The 22,930-nt window shown below is 36.3% G+C and overlaps 1 protein-coding gene across 3 annotated transcripts in view; it reads right to left on the bottom strand.

Annotated features, from left to right (window-relative positions):
* LOC121322886 (phospholipid-transporting ATPase IF-like) overlaps positions 1-22,930 on the bottom strand; it is a 44,569-nt gene that overhangs the window by 4,530 nt on the left and 17,109 nt on the right. Inside the window, exons 4-30 of one of the 3 annotated variants that reach the window (XM_041263392.1) lie at positions 22,698-22,778; positions 22,053-22,160; positions 21,410-21,538; positions 20,167-20,270; positions 19,239-19,286; positions 18,998-19,062; positions 18,406-18,487; positions 18,105-18,255; positions 16,880-17,077; positions 16,447-16,605; positions 16,091-16,266; positions 13,439-13,507; positions 12,401-12,474; positions 12,195-12,298; positions 11,605-11,786; positions 10,576-10,779; positions 9,923-10,076; positions 9,707-9,809; positions 7,127-7,272; positions 6,887-6,946; positions 6,332-6,459; positions 5,910-6,048; positions 4,583-4,648; positions 4,100-4,203; positions 3,621-3,786; positions 1,979-2,064; positions 238-824 (exon numbers count right to left, since the gene is read on the bottom strand). In XM_041263392.1, coding sequence (XP_041119326.1) covers positions 740-824; positions 1,979-2,064; positions 3,621-3,786; positions 4,100-4,203; positions 4,583-4,648; positions 5,910-6,048; positions 6,332-6,459; positions 6,887-6,946; positions 7,127-7,272; positions 9,707-9,809; positions 9,923-10,076; positions 10,576-10,779; positions 11,605-11,786; positions 12,195-12,298; positions 12,401-12,474; positions 13,439-13,507; positions 16,091-16,266; positions 16,447-16,605; positions 16,880-17,077; positions 18,105-18,255; positions 18,406-18,487; positions 18,998-19,062; positions 19,239-19,286; positions 20,167-20,270; positions 21,410-21,538; positions 22,053-22,160; positions 22,698-22,778 — 3,171 coding nt within the window. In that variant the 3' untranslated portion in view covers positions 238-739. Of the gene's footprint in view, positions 1-237; positions 825-1,978; positions 2,065-3,620; positions 3,787-4,099; positions 4,204-4,582; positions 4,649-5,909; positions 6,049-6,331; positions 6,460-6,886; positions 6,947-7,126; positions 7,273-9,706; positions 9,810-9,922; positions 10,077-10,575; positions 10,780-11,604; positions 11,787-12,194; positions 12,299-12,400; positions 12,475-13,438; positions 13,508-16,090; positions 16,267-16,446; positions 16,606-16,879; positions 17,078-18,104; positions 18,256-18,405; positions 18,488-18,997; positions 19,063-19,238; positions 19,287-20,166; positions 20,271-21,409; positions 21,539-22,052; positions 22,161-22,697; positions 22,779-22,930 lie in introns of those variants that run through there. The other 2 variants (XM_041263393.1, XM_041263391.1) reach the window with 2 other exon arrangements.

The following is a 22,930-nucleotide window of genomic DNA, read 5'->3' as shown; positions in this document are numbered from 1 at the left end:
TGCCTAAGAAATGATTTATGCTTTGCAAGAACACATTTCTGTGACAACCAATATGAAAAAACACACTTTTGTTTTCTCAACTTTTAGTTTGCTATAAAAAAAATGAAGCATTGAGGAAAAGCAATGCGTCCAGTTTATTCTACACGAGTCTGTGCAGACTTGGCTTCTGACAATAAAAGCTAAAGAAAGCCGATAGTTAAAGAAATATAAATACAACACTGCAAAACTAAAAAGAAAAACGCAATTAAAATATATTTTATTGAAAAAGCACAGATATAAAAAAAGACAAAGCGCAAGTTTCTATATAAAACAGGTGACTTCTGAAAAATATATTCATACACAATATGTTAATTTTTTCTGATATCTACCTGGATAACCAAATTAAGAACATTTCATAAAAGTTGCTGCAGACATTTCATGCTTAAAAAAATGCAATAGGAATTTGTTGTATTTGTAAAATGTCTGTTGTACATAAAATAAAATGAAAGCCAGTTTAACATACTTGGTGCTGAAGAACAAACGATACAATAAAAGACCACAGGGATCACAATACAGACATCAACAAACATGCCAGCATTCTTACGACTTTCCCAGTCTGTCTATATAATCTTTTTATTTTCTTAAAACGGGTTGGGGTGTAGGGGGTTGTGGGATGGGGGTCCATGTGTGGACACACAAAGGGTTTGTGGGAGTACTACCTAGGGTTCGTTAGAAATACCCTGCTGACTGGACGGATCAGCTAGCAGTTGCCAATTGTCCTCCCCTCTGTTCCTGTTTTCAGCAAAGTCATATTCTGAGCTGACTGAAATCTTATCCTCTTCCATCTAGAAGGACAGAAAAGTTGTAAATCTCAAAAAACCACAACTTCCACAATAGGGGTGGTGCAGAAAGCTCCACTAATATCGTCTCTGCCAGGTATCCAAATTAGATTATTTCTAAAAACGTGCTTTGGATTCAGAAAAGTGTGTCAAATTGCGAGCAACGTGCAAACTCAAGTGTCACAAGCAGCAGGAAAAACAGAAAAAAAAAAAAAGGTTTGGGTTTGGGGTTTGAAGGAGATATGGACACACACAGGAAAGACAGAAGGGAAGTTGGTGGTCAAACTTGGAAATGTTGTTATTTTAATAATACAATTACTAAATACAAAAGACAGAATTCTGCCCAACAATGCAAAATCTGAACAATGTCCAAAATGTAACTGGACTTAAAACCTTTTTGTTTTAGTCTCTGGAGATATCGTACTGTGGATTTAAGAATGCCACATGTACTGCAAGAGCTTTCTGCACACTGCATTTGGATCATTTGACTGTTCCTCGTGCATGCAAAATAATGCAGTACTTTTATTAGGAGCATTTTACAAGTGCAACAATTTAAAAAGCCTCCAGAATTCAGTTCTATAACTGACACAAATGTTGTCCAGACACATTACATTTACTGCTTCTGGGTTTTTTTTGGCTACCCCGTGATGCATTTTAAAATGGGACCTGTGATTCTCATTACTATTATTTTGTGCTGTTTTTTTTGTCATTCATTTGTTTTTAAATCTGAGTTATCACCAATAAATGCAAGCCCTAGTTCTGCTTTGGATGCACTTAGTATTTAGATTTCTTTACAGATACAATATGTTGCACTCTTGAAACTTACCTGAAATATACTAGAAAGGCAACAGCCCTTCCTATTCAAATGCACCTAATTAGCATGCACAAAGCACATTTATTTCAATCATTTAGAAAGTCGCAGACTGAAAAAAGTTATCAGTTCATGCTGCTTAATAAATTTGTTGTTTCCATTATGTTAGCAAGCAGGGAAACACTGGAGGGTCACTGATTACGACTAGTCTGATGCACCTTTAGCCTTCACGCGAACAAGCCTGGCTCCCTCCTCAACCTCATATCTCTCTCTCTCTCTCGCTCCCTTGAATGCTGGTTCGTTTGTCTTCAACATGCACAAGGTTAAGTAACTGGCTCTCCTACTCTACCTAATTTTCCCCAGCTGACTCTTGGCCCTGGACAACGGCTGCAGAGCGATGAAGTCGTCTCCTAAAGCAACTCTGTTCGAGTACATCTACAAAAATGGACAGAAAAGGGATGGAATACACAGCAGGTAAGTAAAAGAAAGAGACCAGAACATATTTTACACAAAAGACACAAACATAGACTGAGGTAGTTAGAAAGATAAAGAGTTCAATCTACTGTCAGAGGCTTGGTTTAGGTTAGTTTGTTATTATCTCATGGAAAGGGTATAGGCAGAAGAGTAGATTTTGCACTAATGCTGAACTGTAGCATTGGTGAAACATGCAGACCTTGTGAATCTGATATTAATTACTGGTGAAGCTTGATAAATGCAACTTTAAAAAATAGAGGTGATGGAGGGGGGGGGGGGGGGGGGGGGGGTGGGTAGGGGATCCAGACCTGCTACAAGTGTACATAAATTTTTAAATTGCTATAGGTCATAGTGGTCTTGAGATCAATCCAATAGCTTTCAATGTAAACAAGGCCTTGAATTCACAGCCTTATTTGAGTTTAAAGTTGCAGAGGTTCTTTACAGTATTTTGGACTCATGAAAAGTACCAACAAAACCCTCAGTCTGTCACCCTTTAGCTTTAGTGGTCGAGTACCCAAAGTAATAACTGGTACTATTAGCATCGCAGTAAAATATCAAAACAACAAAACAAGCAATGAACCACTGTCTAAAAAGCATTTTTGTTCAAGATCCGCTTTAAATGGTGGACAAACACATTTTAAAAGCATCAGCACTTAGTAGTTATATTATTCAAACATCTAATCTCAAGAGGTAGGCAACATCATTTAAATTTAGACTGTCCACAGGGGCCACCCACAGTGCGGAATACAAATACTGTTAAAATGTTTTACATTATCATTCATCTGTTAAGTATGAATACTGTTCTTTCTGTCAGTTCAAACTGGAAACAATGTACTTAATAAACAAAGCCTTCAATAATAATGAATACCGTGAATATTAACAGTCTTTCAATATAAAACCAAAGCAACGCAAACCATTAAATCAATCTTGGTTAATCTTGTTGAAAAATAGACTAACATATTTTTCCAAATAAGATAACCCTAACTTTCCATTGCAAAACACATTTTTCTAAACCGACAGGCAATTATAATTGATATTTTTGTAGCTCACACAGTATGGCTAGATAACGAGATATTAATGACAACACTGAATCTGTGCCTGCACAGTTTACCACAAAGAGAAACAACTAAACTTTGGCAGGTGTCTTTGCGTAAGTATGCATACTGCCATATCTGCATATTAGGTCATGCTAGGCCATGCTTCAAAATATGAGTTGTGCTTGCATGCTTATAGTTCGGTGCAATCTGCAACACAATATACTTTAGAGAACCATAATGAAAACACATTTGGAATTCTCTAACTTAAAGAAGAATACATATACAAAATATTTTTATAGCTTTATTTTAGAAACAAGGAATGTTTAACCTTATATTTGTTTTTAAAAAAAAGGCCACTCAACAAAAAACTATTAAAAAAAAAAAAAAAAAAAATCTTTTAAAGAATGAAGATGAAGACACTGTTCTAATATTTGCATTCTAGATTCCTGATGTGTATAGGAACATCCAGCAGTGACTTACCTGTGCTTTCTGGGTGCTCGTTGGTTGAACATGTCTGTAAAAAACCTTCTTCATGACATCAGGGAACAGGCAGATAATGACCATGATGATAATGGCAAACCAGGCTGAACCACTGGAGAGCAACTGAACAAAGACAAAATACATGTCCTGTGTGTGCAAAAAGGGCCTAGGACAGAAACACAGGAAAAACTGTTACATTACAAGGCTTAAACATTGCTGCTGCCCTCCCATAAACAAACTGCTGTAATTGACAACTTGTCGTAAGCAAATAGACCATCTTATTTTACACGTGTACGTCTGTTAATAATATAGAAATTTTCATAGCTACTTGAGGCTTTAAATGTGCTTACACATATACTGCAAATAAACAATCAATCAATGTGTGCTGAGATAACGGGTATTTTAATTTTTATTCTTTGACATCACTTAGAATTAAAATTCTACAGTACAAATCAAATAATGTAGCAGGGACAACTTACCAAATGATTCCTCCATAAAATAAGGAGAATATGAAATAAAATGCTATGGAACCCCATGTCACAAAGTGGTTCATCCACGTCCAGAAATGTGTCTCTAGAGCTAGCTGTAAAAACAAAACAAAAAAAAAAACAACAAAACACATTTATATCTATTTTCCAAATATTGTATTTGTTTTTACCACATGCCAATATATTTCTAGGCACACAGACATTTAAATCAGAAAAAAAGAGAACACACCTACTTTTCAAGGAACTATTCTGTAAAATGCAAAACACAGGATATTGAAAGTGTGTATAACAAAAGCTGATAAACAGCAGATGCTGGCAACCACTTTCCAATACACTGTTGACACACATGACAACCAGCTATTGCAACTTAACTGTTCCTGAAAACACAATAATACATGCAAAATAAAAGTGAGAATACAATAGCAATTTTTTTTTAGTAGTTTATGTATGCATCAACAAAATTCAGCAAATTACCTTTAATGTTACCGTAACGACCATAACTGTGAAGACCAAGGTGCCAAATGTCCAGTTGCCAAACATCTAAATGCAAAAAACAAAGGTTTTAAAATACAGAAAAATATACCGATATCAGGTTTACTGATTGTGAAAAACTGGTTTGTCAGGCTCTCAGTGTGTGTTGTTTCTACCTCAAGTTATTTAATAGGCAACATTGTATATGCATTTCTTAATGCTACTGTATATTCAGAACACTGGTATTGTACTGTACAAAGTGTGCAGCATACTTTAGCCTAGTATGGTCTCTTTGCAACTGTAGCACTCTATACCAGAAGTGCATGTTACCACAACTCAGTAATGTGCATTACATACATTATATTCAAATGATACTATTTATCTCTGTATTTATTAGTATGCGATACAAAACACAGATCTATTGCTTTTTATAAATAATACTCCCTATCCTTTCACCATTGTTTTTTTTTTTTTTTTTTTTTTTGCAAATATATTCTACTCTCAGTGCAACACAGAAAACAATTTAGGTCATGTGAATGTGAGAGCAGATTGAAAAACACTATATGCAAACAAGTCAAATGGTTGACTGATCATACAGGATGAAACAAATAAAAAGCCTTAACATGCATATCTGCAAAACATAAAATAGTGAATGCAGTGCCAGATATAACTAATACAGTCAACTCTTACCAGCTGCCTGTTAGCTTTCAAAATCTGAACACATGCACAGTAGGAAAGAGGAAAAAAGGAAAAGAAAATGCAGAAGAACCAAAAAAAAAGAACAGTGAATGCATTAGATTGTACAATGTGTGTACAGATTCGCTGTTGTCAAAACCCCTGATACTGGTCATATCCCCTTTCCCAAATTTAACAAGAATACAACTTTTGACTCAGGAGTGGAAGGTGTTGACAAGAGTGGATCTCATAGTGTTTCTGCCCTTACACCTGAAATAAAAACCAATCTCTGACTACACAGAGCACCTCTTAAAGGTTTAAAAAATGTCCATCTGTTGAGTTAGTTACCTTGAGATGCACTGTATTTAAACCATATTCAGCAAACCCTATATTGCAAATTTACTTAAAACACATAAAAAAAGTCATGCAGTATATATACAGCATGTGTTTTACTATGGTTACATTTTCCCATCCTCTATTCCTTATTACAATTTAAGGTAACTTCACAAACTTTTATTTATTGAAGTTCCAGTTGAATCTTTTTAAAAAAACATTGAATCTAATAAGATGCTCAGCATAAAGTCATAGTCTGTACCAGAGACAAATGCAAATAAAAACATGCAAAAATAATCCAACGTAAACTTAAAGTCTCTACCTTTCCATTTCCCATTAATGATGTGTCTTCTCCCATTAACATGTATGAACCGAAAAAGAACACCAAGGCATGGGAGAATCCTAGTAATGTCCAATACAAAAAGGATTTGAAAGACAGGAGCGAATTTTTGCTTATGTCTCTGTGGGATTAGAAAAGGAAAAAAAAGTTAGTCTTGTAAGCATGTAATTACAAATACATACAATATACCAAACACAACTGTGGTCTAGAATATCTTAAGGTCAGTGCATTCATGTGCATTCAAATTAACACCTTCAGCTCTGCCATGTGATCTCTGAAAGCAAAGTGGAGGTCAAATGCTTTCATTTACCCGATTTATGTAACACTTGTGTGCTCTGTAGTATTTCAATTGAGTCGGCATGAAAACAAGATAAAAAAAAAAAAAGGACAGACAGGGAAAATACCTGTAAAGAGTAGGTTTGCTTTGTAATACATGGGGATGCACCAGCTGTTCAAAGAGACTGTACACCAGAATGGGCAAGGATGTGAAAGAGATGTTGTACAGTGTAAGGTATACACTGTCATACAGCGTCTAGGTGAGAGAGAAATACATATTTTCATAAAATCCCCTTTCACAGAACATTCAGAATGGTTAATCTAGATGCCAGCATGGTAATGTTGTTGATAATAAAAACATCAACACACACTGTAACCTGGGTGATTGTAATTACTGGATAAACAAGTATGTTATTAACACACATCCCCCATCACGACTGTAGCGTCAAATGTACATGTAAAAATGAAAGTGCTACAGCCAGACAAGCAGATTCCTCCACCCACATTCTGATACCCTCAACACCTCGTGCCAAATGATGTCCTAACCAAGTTCAATAAGTGAATGAGTGGTTCTCAAGACACTGTGAAACTTGGAAGTGCATCTGACGCTTCAACCATATACCACTCATTTATAATTGGCATTGCAAATAAAAAAATAAAAACAAATACAAAGGAATACTTACTTGTTGTGAAAACAGACAGACGAACTGATATAAAAACTGGGGTGTGATAAAACACACATTCTAAAAAAAAGAAAAAAAAGAAAATGCCATTTAGGAGACAGAGGGGAATTCTGCCTAAAACTTTAAAATATTTCATTTCTAGACAAATTCATTTATAGAACTACTCCTAATTAAAAATACTGCATTGTTCAAATGAATTCCATTAAAATACAAATCTTTAAAGTAACACACACAACCTACCTTGTAGAAAAAGTATTGTACAAGGTTTGCTATTCTAATATAGTAGAAGTGACCGTGGACCAGCAGTAACTTTGAGAGGAATCTAAATCTTGCAATTGCATAGTCACTGTTTCTGACAGCTTGCCTTCCCTCTTTACCCATGATCCCTGAAAGACAAAAACAACATCACTATTTTCAGTGAGGAAGTCAAAATATATATTATTCAGTGGCGAATTGTATTTTAGACATTTAAGGTTACTTAAAAGTTTTGCAATGTAATTATATATATATATATACATACACACACACACACACACACACACACACACACACACTACAGGTCAAAAGTTTTAGAACACCCCCATTTTTCCAGTTTTTATTGAAATTTAAGCAGTTTAAGTCCAGTGAATAACCTGTAATGGTACAAAGGCAAGCGGTAAACTGTCAGAGATTAAAAAAAAAAAAAAAAAAAAAAAAAAAAGAAGTTTAGGTTACCAAAAACAGAAAAATAATGTACATTTCAGAGTTATACAAAAAGGCATTTTTCAGGGAAGAAGTCATGGGTTAACAACTTACAGCTTTTCTGCAGCAATAGAAGTAAATTAAGCCTTGAAAGTTGATGCTAACAAGTCCTACAGGTGTCCCAACTTTTATTGATTATCTACAAACCCTCTGTCTGTATAAAAGCAGTGTTGGAACAGACTGTGTTACTACACCCTCTTAAGCATTATTTGGACAGTATTGTACTGCAGGAACTAGTATATTGCTATCATAATGGCGAAAAAAAGGCAATTAACAAAGGAAGACAGGCAGACCATTATAACCCTTAAAAGTGTAGGTCTTTCATTTAGAGAAATTGCAAAGAAAGCCAAGGTATCAGTGAGTAGAGTTTCCCACACCATCAAAAGGCACTTGGAAACTGGAGGAAACCCTGACAGGAACAGGTCTGGCAGACCCAAAGCCACAACAGAATCAAGTTTCTGACAGTCAACAGCTTGCGTGATAGGCGGCTCACAGGACAACTGCTTCAAGCACAGCTTAACACTGGTTGAAGTAAGCAAGTCTCAGTTTCAACTGTGAAGAGAAGACTTCAAGCTGCAGGTTTGACAGGTCGAGTGGCAGTAAGAAAGCCATTGCTAAGATGGCAAAATAAGAAAAAGAGGCTTGCCTGGGCCATGAAGCACTGCCAGTGGACTACTGAAGACTTATAGACCGATGAATAAAAATTTGAAATCTTCGGTTCATCACGCAGGGTTTTTGTACGCCGTCGAGTAGGCGAAAGGATGGTTCCTCGGTGTGTGACACCAACTGTCAAACATGGAGGAGGAAGCGTGATGGTCTGGAGCTCTTTTGCTGGATCCAGAGTCGGCGACTTACACCGAGTGAGTGGCACCCTGAACCAAAACGGCTACCACAGCATTTTGCAGTGCCATGCAGTACCCTCTGGTATACGCCTAGTTGGTCAGGGGTTCATCCTACAGCAAGATAATGACCCAAAACATACCTCCAGGCTATGTCAGAACTACCTTAGAAGAAAAGAACAAGACGGTAGGCTTCAAATCATGGAATGGCCAGCAGAGTCTCCAGACTTAAACCCCATCGAGCTGGTTTGAGATGAACTGGACAGAAGGGTGAAAGAAAAGCAACCTACAACTGCAACACATTTATGGGAATTCCTGCAACAGTGTTGGGAAGAACTTTCCGAATAATATTTGATTTCCATTGTAGAAAGAATGCCATGATTGTGTTCGGCTGTTATATCTGCAAAAGGTGGCTACTTTGAGTCAAAAATTTAGATTGAATTTTGTTAAACAAAACGATTCCATGATTTCTTTTTTATCTCCAATTGTTTATTTGTTCTATGCTTTAATTTCAGAGTAAATTGAGACATTATACTGCGTAAATTTCAATAAAAACTGTAAAAAATAAGAACATAAGAACATAAGAAAGTTTACAAACGAGAGGAGGCCATTCGGCCCATCTTGCTCGTTTGGTTGTTAGTAGCTTATTGATCCCAAAATCTCATCAAGCAGCTTCTTGAAGGATTCCAGGGTGTCAGCTTCAACAACATTACTGGGGAGTTGATTCCAGACCCTCACAATTCTCTGTGTAAAAAAGTGTCTCCTATTTTCTGTTCTGAATGCCCCTTTTTCTAAACTCCATTTGTGACCCCTGGTCCTTGTTTCTTTTTTCAGGCTGAAAAAGTCCCTTGGGTCGACACTGTCAATACCTTTTAGAATTTTGAATGCTTGAATGTTCTAAAACTTTTGACCAGTAGTGTGTGTATGTATGTGTTTATATATATATAACAATTCCTGTTTAGGAACAATACTGGGAATCAATGGGTTAATTATGGGAACTGCAAATAATTTACTTTTAGCAAATCTATTCCCATCTCACCCACTAGGTGTCACTATCATTTAGCCATTTACTTTAATTAAAAACAACAGTACAGTACATAAACATACATTAACATGTGTAATCACCATTCTGGATTCATTAACAAAAGGATAAGGGCCCACATAATACCCATTCACTTTGTTTTTCTTTGCTAAAGTAAATGTCATTAAAAGAAAAAAGACATAGGTTTGAAATACTGACCTATACCCACATGGGCCTCCTGAATCATACTAACATCATTGGCTCCATCACCAATAGCCAATGTGATGGGCTTCTCTGGAGAAGTCTTTATCAGTCGTACCACCTATTTGTTCAAAAAAGTTTTAATTCAGTACTAGCACAAATACATATCATCATAACTTGACAAAACTTTAAAAATGCCATAAATATAATTTTAAAAAGTTGTTTGTGACTTACTTTTGCTTTCTGTAGGGGTGCCATGCGACAACAAAGAACGGCCGAGCAGTTTCTGCAGATGTCCATAAACAATTTCTCATGCTCCCTGAGTGCTAGAGAAAGGCTGGCTCCATCAACAACTAGGCCATGCTGGATCACATGGTCCTCTTTAATTCTAAATTGGATTTCAGTGACAGATCAGCTTCAGAATCAGAGTACTTCTTAAATTATACAAGAAACTCTTCACTGGTCAAATGAAGAAACAAAGCCTACTATTCTTTTAAGCTACAGTTCAACAATAAACAAAGTGTAAAACAAACCTACTATTGAGAGAGAGGATCCTGTACCAACACAAGGTCTACACAGCATATTACAAAAGCCAAAATATATACCTTGTTCAGAAACATTTTTATCTTCGACAAATTCAAAGGGCAGCTATTAAAAAAATACTAGACATACCAAATAGTTTGCTGGATTTACAATGCAGTGGAATGCTGCAAAACTTATAGTAAATACAAACATATATGCAAGGGGACATGTGTTATAACTCTCTGGCCACAATCACTTGTTCATGTACCAATCTACAAATAAAACTACAACAAATGTTGCTAAAAAAAAAAAAAAAAAAAAAAACTCTTTCAAAAGTATGTATAGCTCCACATGAAGACAATTACCTTCTGGCAAGACTCCTCAACTGTTCTGCACATTCATTGTCAGATTTCTGCTGCACAAGTTCTAAGATATTCATAGTTCTGTGAAAATGTCCACAAGACAAACTAACACTGACTGCAGTTTCATGCTTGTCCCCTGTTAGCACCCACACTTTAATTCCAGCCAGTCTGAGAGATTCAATAGTCTCCTGGACTTTCTCTTGTAACCTGAAACAAACACATCATAAGATGATATTCACATTCCTGTAGACGTCTCATTGAAGACTTTCTCCACAGAGGGGGGACCACTCTGAGGGTTCTCTTAATCCCCCAATAATATTTTATATATATATATATATATATATATATATATGATATAGTTAACTAATATATAATATAATTATAAATATATTATATATATATATAACACACTTCTTTAAATGCCGCTAAAGATGATCAGTTATATCTACTATTAAACTACCAAATCAAATGTTAACACTATACAATTTATCATGTGCACCCACTTAAGAGGACAGTATGTTGCAAAGAAATTCAAAAGGTGTGCATATATTATCTATCTTTTTTTTCCTTATTTGGAAATCACCAATTGTTTTTTTTACCCCACTTTCTGCCAGTTTGAATTGCCCAATTCTTTCTTAAGCCTGGCTCACCGCTGCAACCCCTGCGATGACTCAGGAGAGACGAAGACGAACACACTCGTCCCCCGAAATGCGTGCCGTCAGCTTCTTTCCACTCTGCCCGCCCTTCAGCTACCTTCAGAGTTACAGCATCGGAGGACCACGCAGCTCTGGGCTGCTTGTAGGCAGGCCTGCAAGCGCTGGCCTGTCTACAGGGGTCGCTGGTGCGCGGTGAGCCAAGGCCACCCCGGCCGACCTAAGCCCTCCCCACCCCAGACGGTGCTCAGCCTATAGGGTGCATCCAGCACTCCACACGGAGAGGCTTTACTAGATGCCCACTCGGGAGCCCATTATATTATATATTTTTAAACATTTAAACATTTACTGCATTCATTAAGCTGTGGTTAACACATACTTGTCTTCCACTCCAGTGGCTCCAAGGAGTTCCAGGTCCTTTTCAATGAAGCTGAAGACCTCAGCTAAGCGCTCCTCTCTCTGTTGCAGTGCAGTCCTGGCCTCTCGGAGGCGCCGGTCCACCTCCTGATATTCTTCAGGAGTGAAGTGTCTACAGGCTACCACAAGAGTCCTCAGTCCTTTCTGTGTTCAAACAAATAGAAAACACACAATGACGTAGTGGAATAGCCATAGAGTGCACACCCTCAAGTCATCTTCTAACACAGAAACTGGATACAACACAGAGAACAATGTTTGAGGAGATTAATTTTGCATAGGACTGATACTTTAATGTAGCCTCATTGCTGTTTATTTTCTTATAAGTAGTTTGGCGTGGATTTGTACCAATCCAGAACTATTACCCCCTAACAAGGGAGATATCCAGATATTTGATGGGGGTAGGGGTTGATCAGTCTAGATCCTCATGTTACCATTTAAATATCAAATGACGATGTTACATTTCAAAGTTTCTGCCCTATATAAAACCAAAATGAAAGTAAAGCTTTTACAAAAAATGTGTAATACCCTAAGTTGAAATAGTATTTTACTTACTAAAGCAAACTCATCTACGTGGACCCTTGTTTTTTCTATTTCTCCACTTTGGATAAATGGAAGAATAGAAGACTCTGCTCCTTTAGTGAAAAGCACCTTTTCTCCTATAAAAATACATCAATAAAATAGATATTAAAAAAATACAAAAAACAAACAAGCAGCGCATAGGATGCTACAGCCCCCCAAAAAATCCTGGATGTACATACCTGTTGGTGTTTGTAAAATAACACTCATTCTTCTTCTATTTGCATCAAACTCTAAAACATGCAGCAGTTTATACCTAGAAAACAAATGTTGGAAAAATATCTCTATATTGCAAAAACTAAAAGAAAGTTGTATAAACATTGTTGTACAGCTGGAAAATCGCAAGTTCGATTCCAGGCTATGTCACTGCCGATCGTGACTAGGAGTTCCTAGGGGGTGTTGCTTAATTGGCTACGCCCCGGGGGGGGGGGGGGTGGGGGGTGGGGGGGGGGGGGGGATGGTCAGCCAGGGTGTCCTCAGCTCACAGCGACCCCTGTGGTCTGGCCTGGAGCCTGCAGGCTTGCCTGTAAGCTGCCCAGGGCTGCCTTGTCCTCCGACGCTGTGGCTCTGAGGTGGCTGCATGGCTAATCTGCAGTGTGTAAAGAAGCAGTCGGCCGACGGCTGACGGCACACGCTTCGGAGGACAGCGTGTGTTCGTCTTCGCCGCTCCCGAGTCAGTGCACTGAACCTAAAAATAATTGGACGCGACAAAATTGGGGAGAAAATAATAATTTCTGATGACTAAATTTACTAAAACAAAAAAACAACCAAAAAAAAAAAGAAGAGCCAGCTCCTTTGCAAGGCTTATGTCTTTGTACTGTATGTGATTACGTCACCTGCCAGCCCTGCTGCTGCCTTCCCCCCTGCATGCTAATATATATATATATATATATATATATATATATATATATATATATATATATATATATATATATATATACACACACACACACTGTTGTGTCACGAGAAGGCAGTGTTTAAGATAAGAACCTATGCAATAGTCAGCGTGCCCGCAAGCAGTCAAGTAAGATCAATTTATGACCGTGCCAAAATTACTTTGAGGACCACTGATCTAGATGTACTCCAACACCATTTATATTTATATAATGTGATAATTAGAGTGAACAAAATCAGAATCTGTGTTTACAAGAAAATAGAAAATAAAAAAAGAACAGAAGCAAATTCAAATTTCAAAGTTTTAACACATAAAAGGAGCTTACTTCTCTGATCTTCCGAATGTTTTAATTTCCATATTTTCCCCATTGCTTCCTATGAAGGTTACACCAATCCTACAAAAATATGAAGAATAATTAAAGTTTCAGAAAATGCCAATTTATTAATCTTTCCTCTAAGTGTAAATGAACAAAACCAGAATGTACTCTTTGAACCGTAATAGAAACACTTAGTCAGACTGCATAATATGTTAACAGGATTCAAATTACATGGAGGTTAGATGCTTAATCACCAAACTTAAAACACAGTTTACCAACCAACAGTCAACATTTAATTTTCATCTAATTAGCAATGGACCAAGCTGAAAGCTTTGGAGCAGTGTCAGAGTGCAGCAGTACAGGGTCTTCCTTCAGTGTTGTTTCTCTGTCCTTGCTTGTGCAAGAGATTAAAAATGAAATATTAGGGACCGTTTTCAGTGCTGCGAAACTGTGAAATCAGTTTGTTTATTCATCACTCACTAATTAGATGAAAATACTTTTGCATGAAACAAACATTTATATACTTAACTTTATGTATGGCAAAACATTTAGAAAGACTTCTAGTGGTCTGGTTAATAGATCAGCCATTTGAACTTTTAAATATTTCTATAGGAAATGTTTGCTATTGTCACCAGTGATGTCTCAATGACTTAATTTAAAATACTAAGGGGTACATGTACTAAAGTGTTGTGTCTGTCGCAATCGTTGCAAACCACATGCAAACCAGTCGGAACTGCAGCGTGAAATGTACAAAACAAATGCAACGTTGTTAGCATCATTTTAATGAATGCTTTGCAGCCGCAGTTCTTATTTGTGCTTTAGCCTTAAATGAATAAATAATTCTGGGAGTTCCTGTAGAAATCTGCAAAAACAGGGCGGACATAGTGCAAATGAGCGATCAGAAATACTGTAATGAGATGTACTAAAGCTGAGGGGAATTGTGACACTTACAATTGCATCAATTTAAGAACTTTTGAAAGCATGTTTTAAACCGTCGCAATAGTTGCTGGCATTTCCCAGTCTGCTTTTTCTCATGTGTTGCCAGTTATTCTCACTGCGTCTTTGAGACAAACACCCAAGTACCTAATTTTCACTAAAGTCAGCGTGTACTTACAAGCCTTGAAAACAGATTTCTATGACATTTCTGATTTTCTGAATGTGTTGGGAGCAACAGACGGCAGACATGTGCCACTAACCCCTCCTGCTCATCCTGAGCATCTGTATAGGACTGTGATCTAGTGTGTGTTAATTGTCTAGGCTACTGACCAAGTTAAAAATAATAATAATTAAAATAAAACATAAAATCATTTAGTTTGTGTACAATGCAGCAGCATGATTTATTTTGTTACCAGTAGGTTAAAGTACAAAAAAGTGCACTAGGTATTCATCTGATTATACTGCTGTACTGTATAGGCCTACTGTACAGATGTGTAGCGTACCCAAAACACATTAGTGTTATTTCAGCGCAATGTATATTTATGATACATAGAGAACTGTAAATGTATGTGTGTGCGATTTTATTGTTTTTAAACCCAACAACTCCTTATTTCGGACAAACATGTCCGGTTTAACGAGGGGCTACTATATGAATATGAAAATCTTTTTGTGGGTGAAGGCTGGGGCCCCACTATAGACTCTAATGGGATTAAACTGCCTTTCACTTTTTTTATCTATAAAACAGTATTAAAAAAGGCGGAATGAAGACGGAACAGAATGCATTGTACAGATGATGTTTACATTTAACAAAAACAATGTTATTTTGATTCTTGCACTCTTGCATGTATAGATGTTATTCTTCGGGGGCACCCTCTGCTGCAACAAACCACAACTCAATTGACGTTATTTTATCTGAAAAAATGTCGCATAACTCTCTAAGATGACGCAAATAATATTTAAATTGATATAATTTTTTTAGTACATACGACAAAATAGCACTTTGCGACTTGTCGTAACGAAAATGCAAATTGTGATATGTTTGCACTGCAATTGGCCCCTCTTGGTACATTTACCCCTAACTATTTTCTAAATTAATATAACCCTTTACAACTATAACCCTCAATTTGAGTGCTTTCACAAGCAGACTCCTAAACCACACATTGACAAAAAAAAAAGAAAACCCTAATTCATAGAACGGTGGACTTTCAAAACACGTACTGTAAACTAATATTTAGACTTCCTTCTCAACAACTGAACTCAAACTATAGAATATAGTATTTTATTACAGCTGTTTCCATTCATGAGCAAGCCCCCTAAAGCCACATGCTGACAATTGTACCTGAAAGTATGACATTATGCAAGAACAAAAAATACAGTATGTCTACATATTTACCTAGAAACAGACCTACATGCATTTTTGCTTATTCTTAAATCTAAAAGCCAATTACATCTCACTGAATTAGATCAAAGTGGAAAGCTAGGACGCTAAAATCTAACTAACCGTGCACAAACACAAAGAAAATCGGCACATTAAACATGATCATAAACTACTTACATTCCTGAGAACAAACAAATTGAAGTAAAAAAATTAATAAAAATAAAAATGCACAAATTCTAGGGATTTTTCTTCACCCTAAAGTGTCCCAATTTGAGATTTTGACAATCAAAACTTTAAACATGTACTTCCACAGGATTCCGAACTACAAAACAGTTTCAGCTTCTCACCTTTTTGTAGCCTCCACTAAAGCTTTCTCATCTGGCGAGGAGGCATAGTATTCCATCTGGGATGATATACCATTGGCACGCCTGAAACTGTCCTCTAGGCCGTCTGTTTGATCATAGCTTATCTGCACTGTGTGACAAAGTGAGACTGCCTTCAGGAAGAACTCTTCCTCTCCACTCTGCATGTTAAAAAAGATAAACAGGACCATTTGAGATACAGCACCTGAATGTTCAGTTTGAGAAGTCTCTTGTACATTATCGGTTTTGTACAGTCATATAATAAATATCGATTGTAGAGATTTATTTTTGTACTTCCTCAATTGTACAACCATGACATGCTGTGAAAAAGTGTAAATTACCAGTCTTGGTAAATATCCATCAGGAGAATCATCTGTCATTCCTTCTGGAACCAATTTGCCATTGATCTCATGGTATTTAATGCCATTAATGGAGCATTCACGAAACTGCATTTCGTTCTCTGTCAAAGTCCCGGTCTTATCGGTAAACACGTATTCCACCTAAAACATAGAATGTACACGTCACCTTAAAATATTCAAGCCAAATATATCTTTAGTAATTTAACCCAAAAAATAAAAAAAATAAATACATACATAAATAAAAAGCACAAAGTTCTAACAAAGGAGAACATTTTGCGTATTAATATTTATTGAATTTTCTGATTAAACTCACACCAACAAAAACAAACTACATTCAACTCCCAATGTTTTTTTTCATGTTCTTTCTGTTGTATTTAAAAAATACTTACATGTAGATTTCAAGATACCAACATACCTGCCCCAGTTCTTCATTTAAGTCAGAGGTATTCACTTGTGCCTTCTGGTCAGTCTCCTCATGGTACAGATCAAGATCCCAGCCAATGAAAAAGGAGCCAAGGAACTTCTGCATCTCCACAGTTACATACAGCGAGATGGGGATGATGAAATTGTACAGAACAAGGAAAGCAAGAAAGTCTGAGATGAACCTCAAAATCTGAAAATGAACAGCACAGAGAACAGGTATTTAGCAAACCACCTACAGAACACCGCCACTTATTCAAAAATTACATTAAATATATTGCCACTGAAGTTGAAAAAGTCTTAAAAAGCTGATGTTAAAAAGTAGTGTGAGAAAAAAAGAGATGGTAAAATAAAGAAACTTGAAGTCATTTGATACAGTTAATATTTTTTATTACATTATGCAGATGACTTCTCACAAGCACGTGTCTGATTATTCTGACGATACATGAATTCACACAAGCTTATATAGAAGTCATTACATATTCACAGGACATGCGATCAGGTACACCCCCTCTGCTCCCTCTTCTCCGTCTAATCACCGCGAGACAGCAACTTATTATCTCACACCCCTTGTTCAGTTGTTATTCTGCTCTCACTGGACTAACACCCCAAACAAAACTTCCCTTGTACCAAATACTGGTTTCTAACCATTTTTTTTATATTTAATTTGTGCAGGTTATTCTGCTTTTCTACTAATTCTACAAGTTTTTGTACAGTGCTTACAAGCTTCTCATCGTATGATACAACACAGATGTTTTATTTCCCAACTGTATCTTAGTCTTGTTTGTGTTACTGTGGTTACAAGATCAAGATCCTTTGGCTGAACACCCAGGCTTTGTCCATTCTGCTTCTTCCCTTGAACTGTGTGGGCGCTTTCTTGTTGCAGTTGAGTTTAGTTTTCTAGTGAAACCTGCTAACATCACCCCTTTATTCAGGGTTGATTTAACAGACCCCTCTACAAAACCTGTTTCTCATGTTTTAAACTCTATTTCATATTCTTTCATGTTTTCCAACAAATATACTAGTCCTTTATAACTGGGAATTACAGATACTAATAGGACTCAGACAAAGAAAAGACACTGTTGTATTGTTTGTTTGTCCTAACATTTAAAGTCCCCTGGTGGTGGCAATGCATAAAAAAAAAAAGTATTTCCTGTTGAATAACAAACCACTACATAGTTTTTATTAACCCCACTCCATAAGGTTTACTATAGACATACTTTGCTGCTATTCCTCTCTTGCTCAGTCTTTTGGTTATACCATGGCTCATCCCACTTTGATTCAGCTTGCCATGCATACTTCAAGATGGTGCTCAGAATGGCTTCAAACAACAGGATTCCCAGGTAGATGAGCAGAAACGTGTTCATTGACCTTTATAAAACAAGGAAATATTATAAAGCATAAGGAAATCAGAACTACAGTATAAAAGCATAATACAGCACCCATGTTAGATAACCATTATCTACTAGGGAACATATCAGTCTATTAAAACATGTACTGCAACCTGTTCTTTGGACTTACTTCTCAACAGCTGAGCGTTTCTGTGATTTGCACTTGTAATTCAAAGCCATTTTTGCCTCCATGCCTGTGTACACGGCCACACCTGAAAAAGTCACACACATTTAAAAAAAAGTTGTTTCCACTGTTGAGTTTCAAAGACATCTGAAAAGCCAATAAACTGTGGATCTGATGTTTCATCAGAACTCTAAGATAAGCTATAACTCCCTTGCAGTGTACATAAATTATTTTGGTTTTATTCTATTTTAATGTGTATGAAATGATGAAACGAGCATCTACAGTTTATTACAGGAATATATCTTCAAAAGACAGATATGTTAGTACGCTGGGCAGTTGGCCTGCATCACACATTGTACAAGGCTTTGCCTCCTAAGTTTTAGATAAAACAGAGCAGTTAAGTGATGCTAAGAAGTGTATCTCCTTCACAATGAGTGTACTTTGAAAAGTCCACTACTAATTCACATCTGTCTGTATATTTTCATTTTTTTGATGCACAGACAAGGTAACAAAACCAAGCACTGGGCACTGTATCTTGAAGTGCCATTCCCCTTACGCAAATATACTGTACATAAAGAACAGAAAAGAATACACAAACCAAAAATTTCTTTGGTGTTTTTCAATCTTGCTCCCCGAAGGAGTAGGTTTTCTGATCCTAAAGGTCTTGAAAACAAGTAATAGCATTTCATTAAATGAATAAATAAAAAATATATCACACTTAATTAAGGTTTTATGCAACAGCATGCAAAAACTTCAATATTTTACAGCCTGTACTTCACCACGCACGCAGACACACACATCTAAAAAACCAAAAACAAACAAAACAAAAAAAACCCTACCTTACTATTTCCTCTTCCTGCTGAGTAACGGTTATTCGCCCTATAAATCTGAAAGGCAAATGGTAAGATCAGCCCGAGATACAAGAACACAGAAAAGCTGCTGCTACTAGCAAGATAATTCATTATAAAATTGAGTAATACACACTCATATCATCTCTGTTGCCTGGTCTTTACAAGCTAGCCTTTTATTTACCAGAAATGATGCAGTTGTAAATACAGTGTATATTACTGAGTGTGTGTGTGTGTCATATATATATATATATATTATACTGTATTTACAGTATAATCGTAAATCTTGAAAAACTACTCGCTTCTAAATCTTTTGTAGTCATTTTTGTATTACTTTAGTATAAATACATGCTAATTTGGATTCATATGTTGTTTTTTTCTGACTTTATGTGAACGAAAAGACACACATTTGCCCGTTTTCCCATTGGAAATAGTGATATTTTGAAATATCACTGTCCTGGTCACAAAAGCAAAGTTTGTGGGGAATAATAGCCATTTTCTATACTTTTGAGGCATAAGCAATTAGGAAATAACATTTACTACCCAGGAACAAAAAAAAAAAATTGTTACACGGTGTGTGTGTGTGTGTGTGTGTGTTATATATATAAAAAACAGAAATATAGTGAAGTCTGTTAAGTTATTTACTGCTAATACCACATCTTTACCACAGATGATTTTTAAAAACCGCTACAATGTTGTGCTAGCCCCAAGGTAAACAGGATGACTACAATTGCTGAAGCCATGGCTATATGTTAATGGGTTCCAAAGTTCATGAAATAAGATATCAAAGCCTTGCAGTACTTGGTGTACCTAGTCTGGGAAAGAACCTACAAGTTCCTCCTAAAAATCACAGAAAAGCCACTGCACTAATGGCTTCTTGCAAAAAGTACATTTGCTGTCACTAGTGTTTGTACAGTACCTGTACAGATCTGCCTCTGGTTGCTGGCATTCTATAATGGCTACCAGAGCCTCCAGCCTGGAGACTGACTGAGCCACTGCTGTTTCAGGAACTGCAAAGTGGGTCTGGAGATGAAAAACAAGTGGAATGATCCACACAGATCACACATCATTTTAAACAAAAGCAATGCAATGCAATAAAGAGGAATATCTTAATTTTCAAATAAGAAAAATGCAAAGAAAATACAGCAGACCTATAAACAACCCCCTTACTGTTAGTGTATTTTGAGCTTCTTTTTTTCTATCTAAACCTATTATACCAAGAAACAGGGTTGGCTGATTTAAATTAAGTCGATTTAAATCAATGATTTAAATCATTTGATTTTTTTTTTTTTTTTAAAACAAATCATTGATTTAAATAATTTATTTATTTACTACCTATTTTACATAGTTTCTTAAGGAAAAGACATGCAAAGTATGTTTAAAAGTGTGTAATGGAAATCATTTATTAACACAAACATAAACTCTTACTGTCTATAAATTAAAACTCTTAGGGTTGTATTCTGATCACAGCGCAAATGCGAGTGCAAGCGCGAACGGCACTTGCCCCCCCCCCCCCCCCCGATTCTATGGCTCAGAAATGGAGCAAAGACGTAAAAAAAAAAAATACTGCAATTAAATGGTATACTGAAGACATGTCTTGCCACATTACAGACCGCTTGCCCCATCATTAGCAAATTCACCAAAACGATTCTGAATGCAGTGCAATGGGGCCCCAAATAGACAACTGAGCAATGTGTTAAGACCCGCTGAAACCAGGTTTATTTAGTGGTGCAATCAGGAACTTTAACAATTGAACACACTATAAAAAGCAAAGTAGTCCTAAGTAACAACTGAGTGCATTCAGACCGACACAGAAAGGAAATCAAAGAAAGAAAAGTAAAAGATAAGAATGACTGGGATGAGTGAGGGGTATTTTTCTCTGGCATACTCCATCACTAAATTCTTGTAGTTCACATGCTGTAGTTCACATTTAGTGGATGCCACAATGATAACCAATTTGCTTTATTTATGTATCCATTTAAGACTGAGTAATTTAGTTTGGTATGTAACTCTTCACAACACCATTTCCAACATCCTTAAATTTACAGTTTTTCGAGGTACTGTAGTGCTACAACTACGGTATTGCAAAAAAAATAAAAAAATCTTTAATTAAAAAAATCGCCAACCCTGCTAAAAAAGCCATAGAAGATTAAAAAAACAACCTTTAGATTAGTCTCTCCATCCAAACTGGCTGTAGTGATGTGACATGTCCCATCTTCTCTGTCAGAGGACAGCAAAACTAAATCTGCTGGGAAAGTTTCATCTTTGGCTACTCTTACAATATCCCCGACCTGAAAATATGAAATGGATACCATTAGGAACAAATCCCTACGGACTACAATCCAAATTAACTCGGACCAGTGAGATATTTCGTAAAATCTATTTGCTTTAAAAATTGTTACCAGTCATTTATAACCACATGAATAGCCCAGGTGATGTAGAAGTGCCCTACTTAAACATATAAAAGGTCATAGTGCTTCTTGTTTTCCTGTAAACCCACGTTCACCTCGACCACGCTTGGTTTGTAATAAAGACATCAATCTTTTAGGTGATACACATTACTGTGGAAGTGTATGTGATCATCAGAATTCAAAACTCAGCAACTGTCAATCACTCAGGAGAGAACCATAAACCTGGTCATGACAATGAGGATGGTATTACTTTGCAAACAAACAGCAGCAGGTTTTAACCCACACTTGAATGAGTCTCTTCAAATTAAATCCTTTTATATTACCACGCTGGAAATGATCTGTATGAATTTATATTTCTAAAATACATACCGGTAGTAATATACTGATTACCTACCCTTATGTTTTTTGATTTAGTTTGTACAAGGCTGCCACTTCGGACAACATAAACAGGAGCTCCATTGACTTCATTGTCTGCTTTGTGTCGCAACCAGTCTTCATAACCCTAACGATTGATGGATTAAATAGAGGCAAAAAAAAAAAAAAAAAGTCAGCTGATCATATTTCTTTAATAACTAAGAAACAAACATTGTCAACAACGAGTAGAACAGTATAGTAATGAATACTCATATAACCTTCCCTTAAAACACCACTGTAAATAATGCACTGTTATTTCCAATATAACTCCTCAGATGGAAGGAAAAACTATTGTCTTCACCGCCTTTCAGTTTTCCAGACAGTAAGGTTGGCTGCATGTATTCAATTTAGAGTTCATTGCATTGAAAGGGAACACACAAAAGAATGAGCATTTAATAAAACACAATGTTGTGGCGTCATTTTTAGTAGAGCAAAGACGATAGGGGCAGATTTCCACCTACAAACATGCTTTCACACAAAGCATTTAAGTAGAGGTGGGATTAAAGGCATTTAGATAACAATGAAAAAGGCATTTATTCATCATTAAATATAAATACTTGTCAAGCTAATGGTAAAATTACTGGCCACAAATATTTTTATTCAAATGTTTAAGACAAAGCCTCACCTGTTTTATGGCTGTTACTGTGATTACAAAAAATAATGGAAGTCCACTAGTGATGGGACTAGTAGGGGTGTCAATCATGAGCTAAACAAAAAAAGTAATTAAATTAACATTAAACAGCAAGTTAAATATAAGAACGGGAAATCAGTCACGATACACATACTTAAATAATTAACTATTTGAAAAATACATACAAACACAGAATGTGAATTAAAAAGCATCTTTGGTTTTGTAAA

Source organism: Polyodon spathula, chromosome 11 (genome assembly GCF_017654505.1).
Source record: "Polyodon spathula isolate WHYD16114869_AA chromosome 11, ASM1765450v1, whole genome shotgun sequence".
In the NCBI taxonomy this organism is placed as follows: domain Eukaryota; kingdom Metazoa; phylum Chordata; class Actinopteri; order Acipenseriformes; family Polyodontidae; genus Polyodon; species Polyodon spathula.
This window is presented reverse-complemented; position numbering and strand designations above follow the sequence as displayed.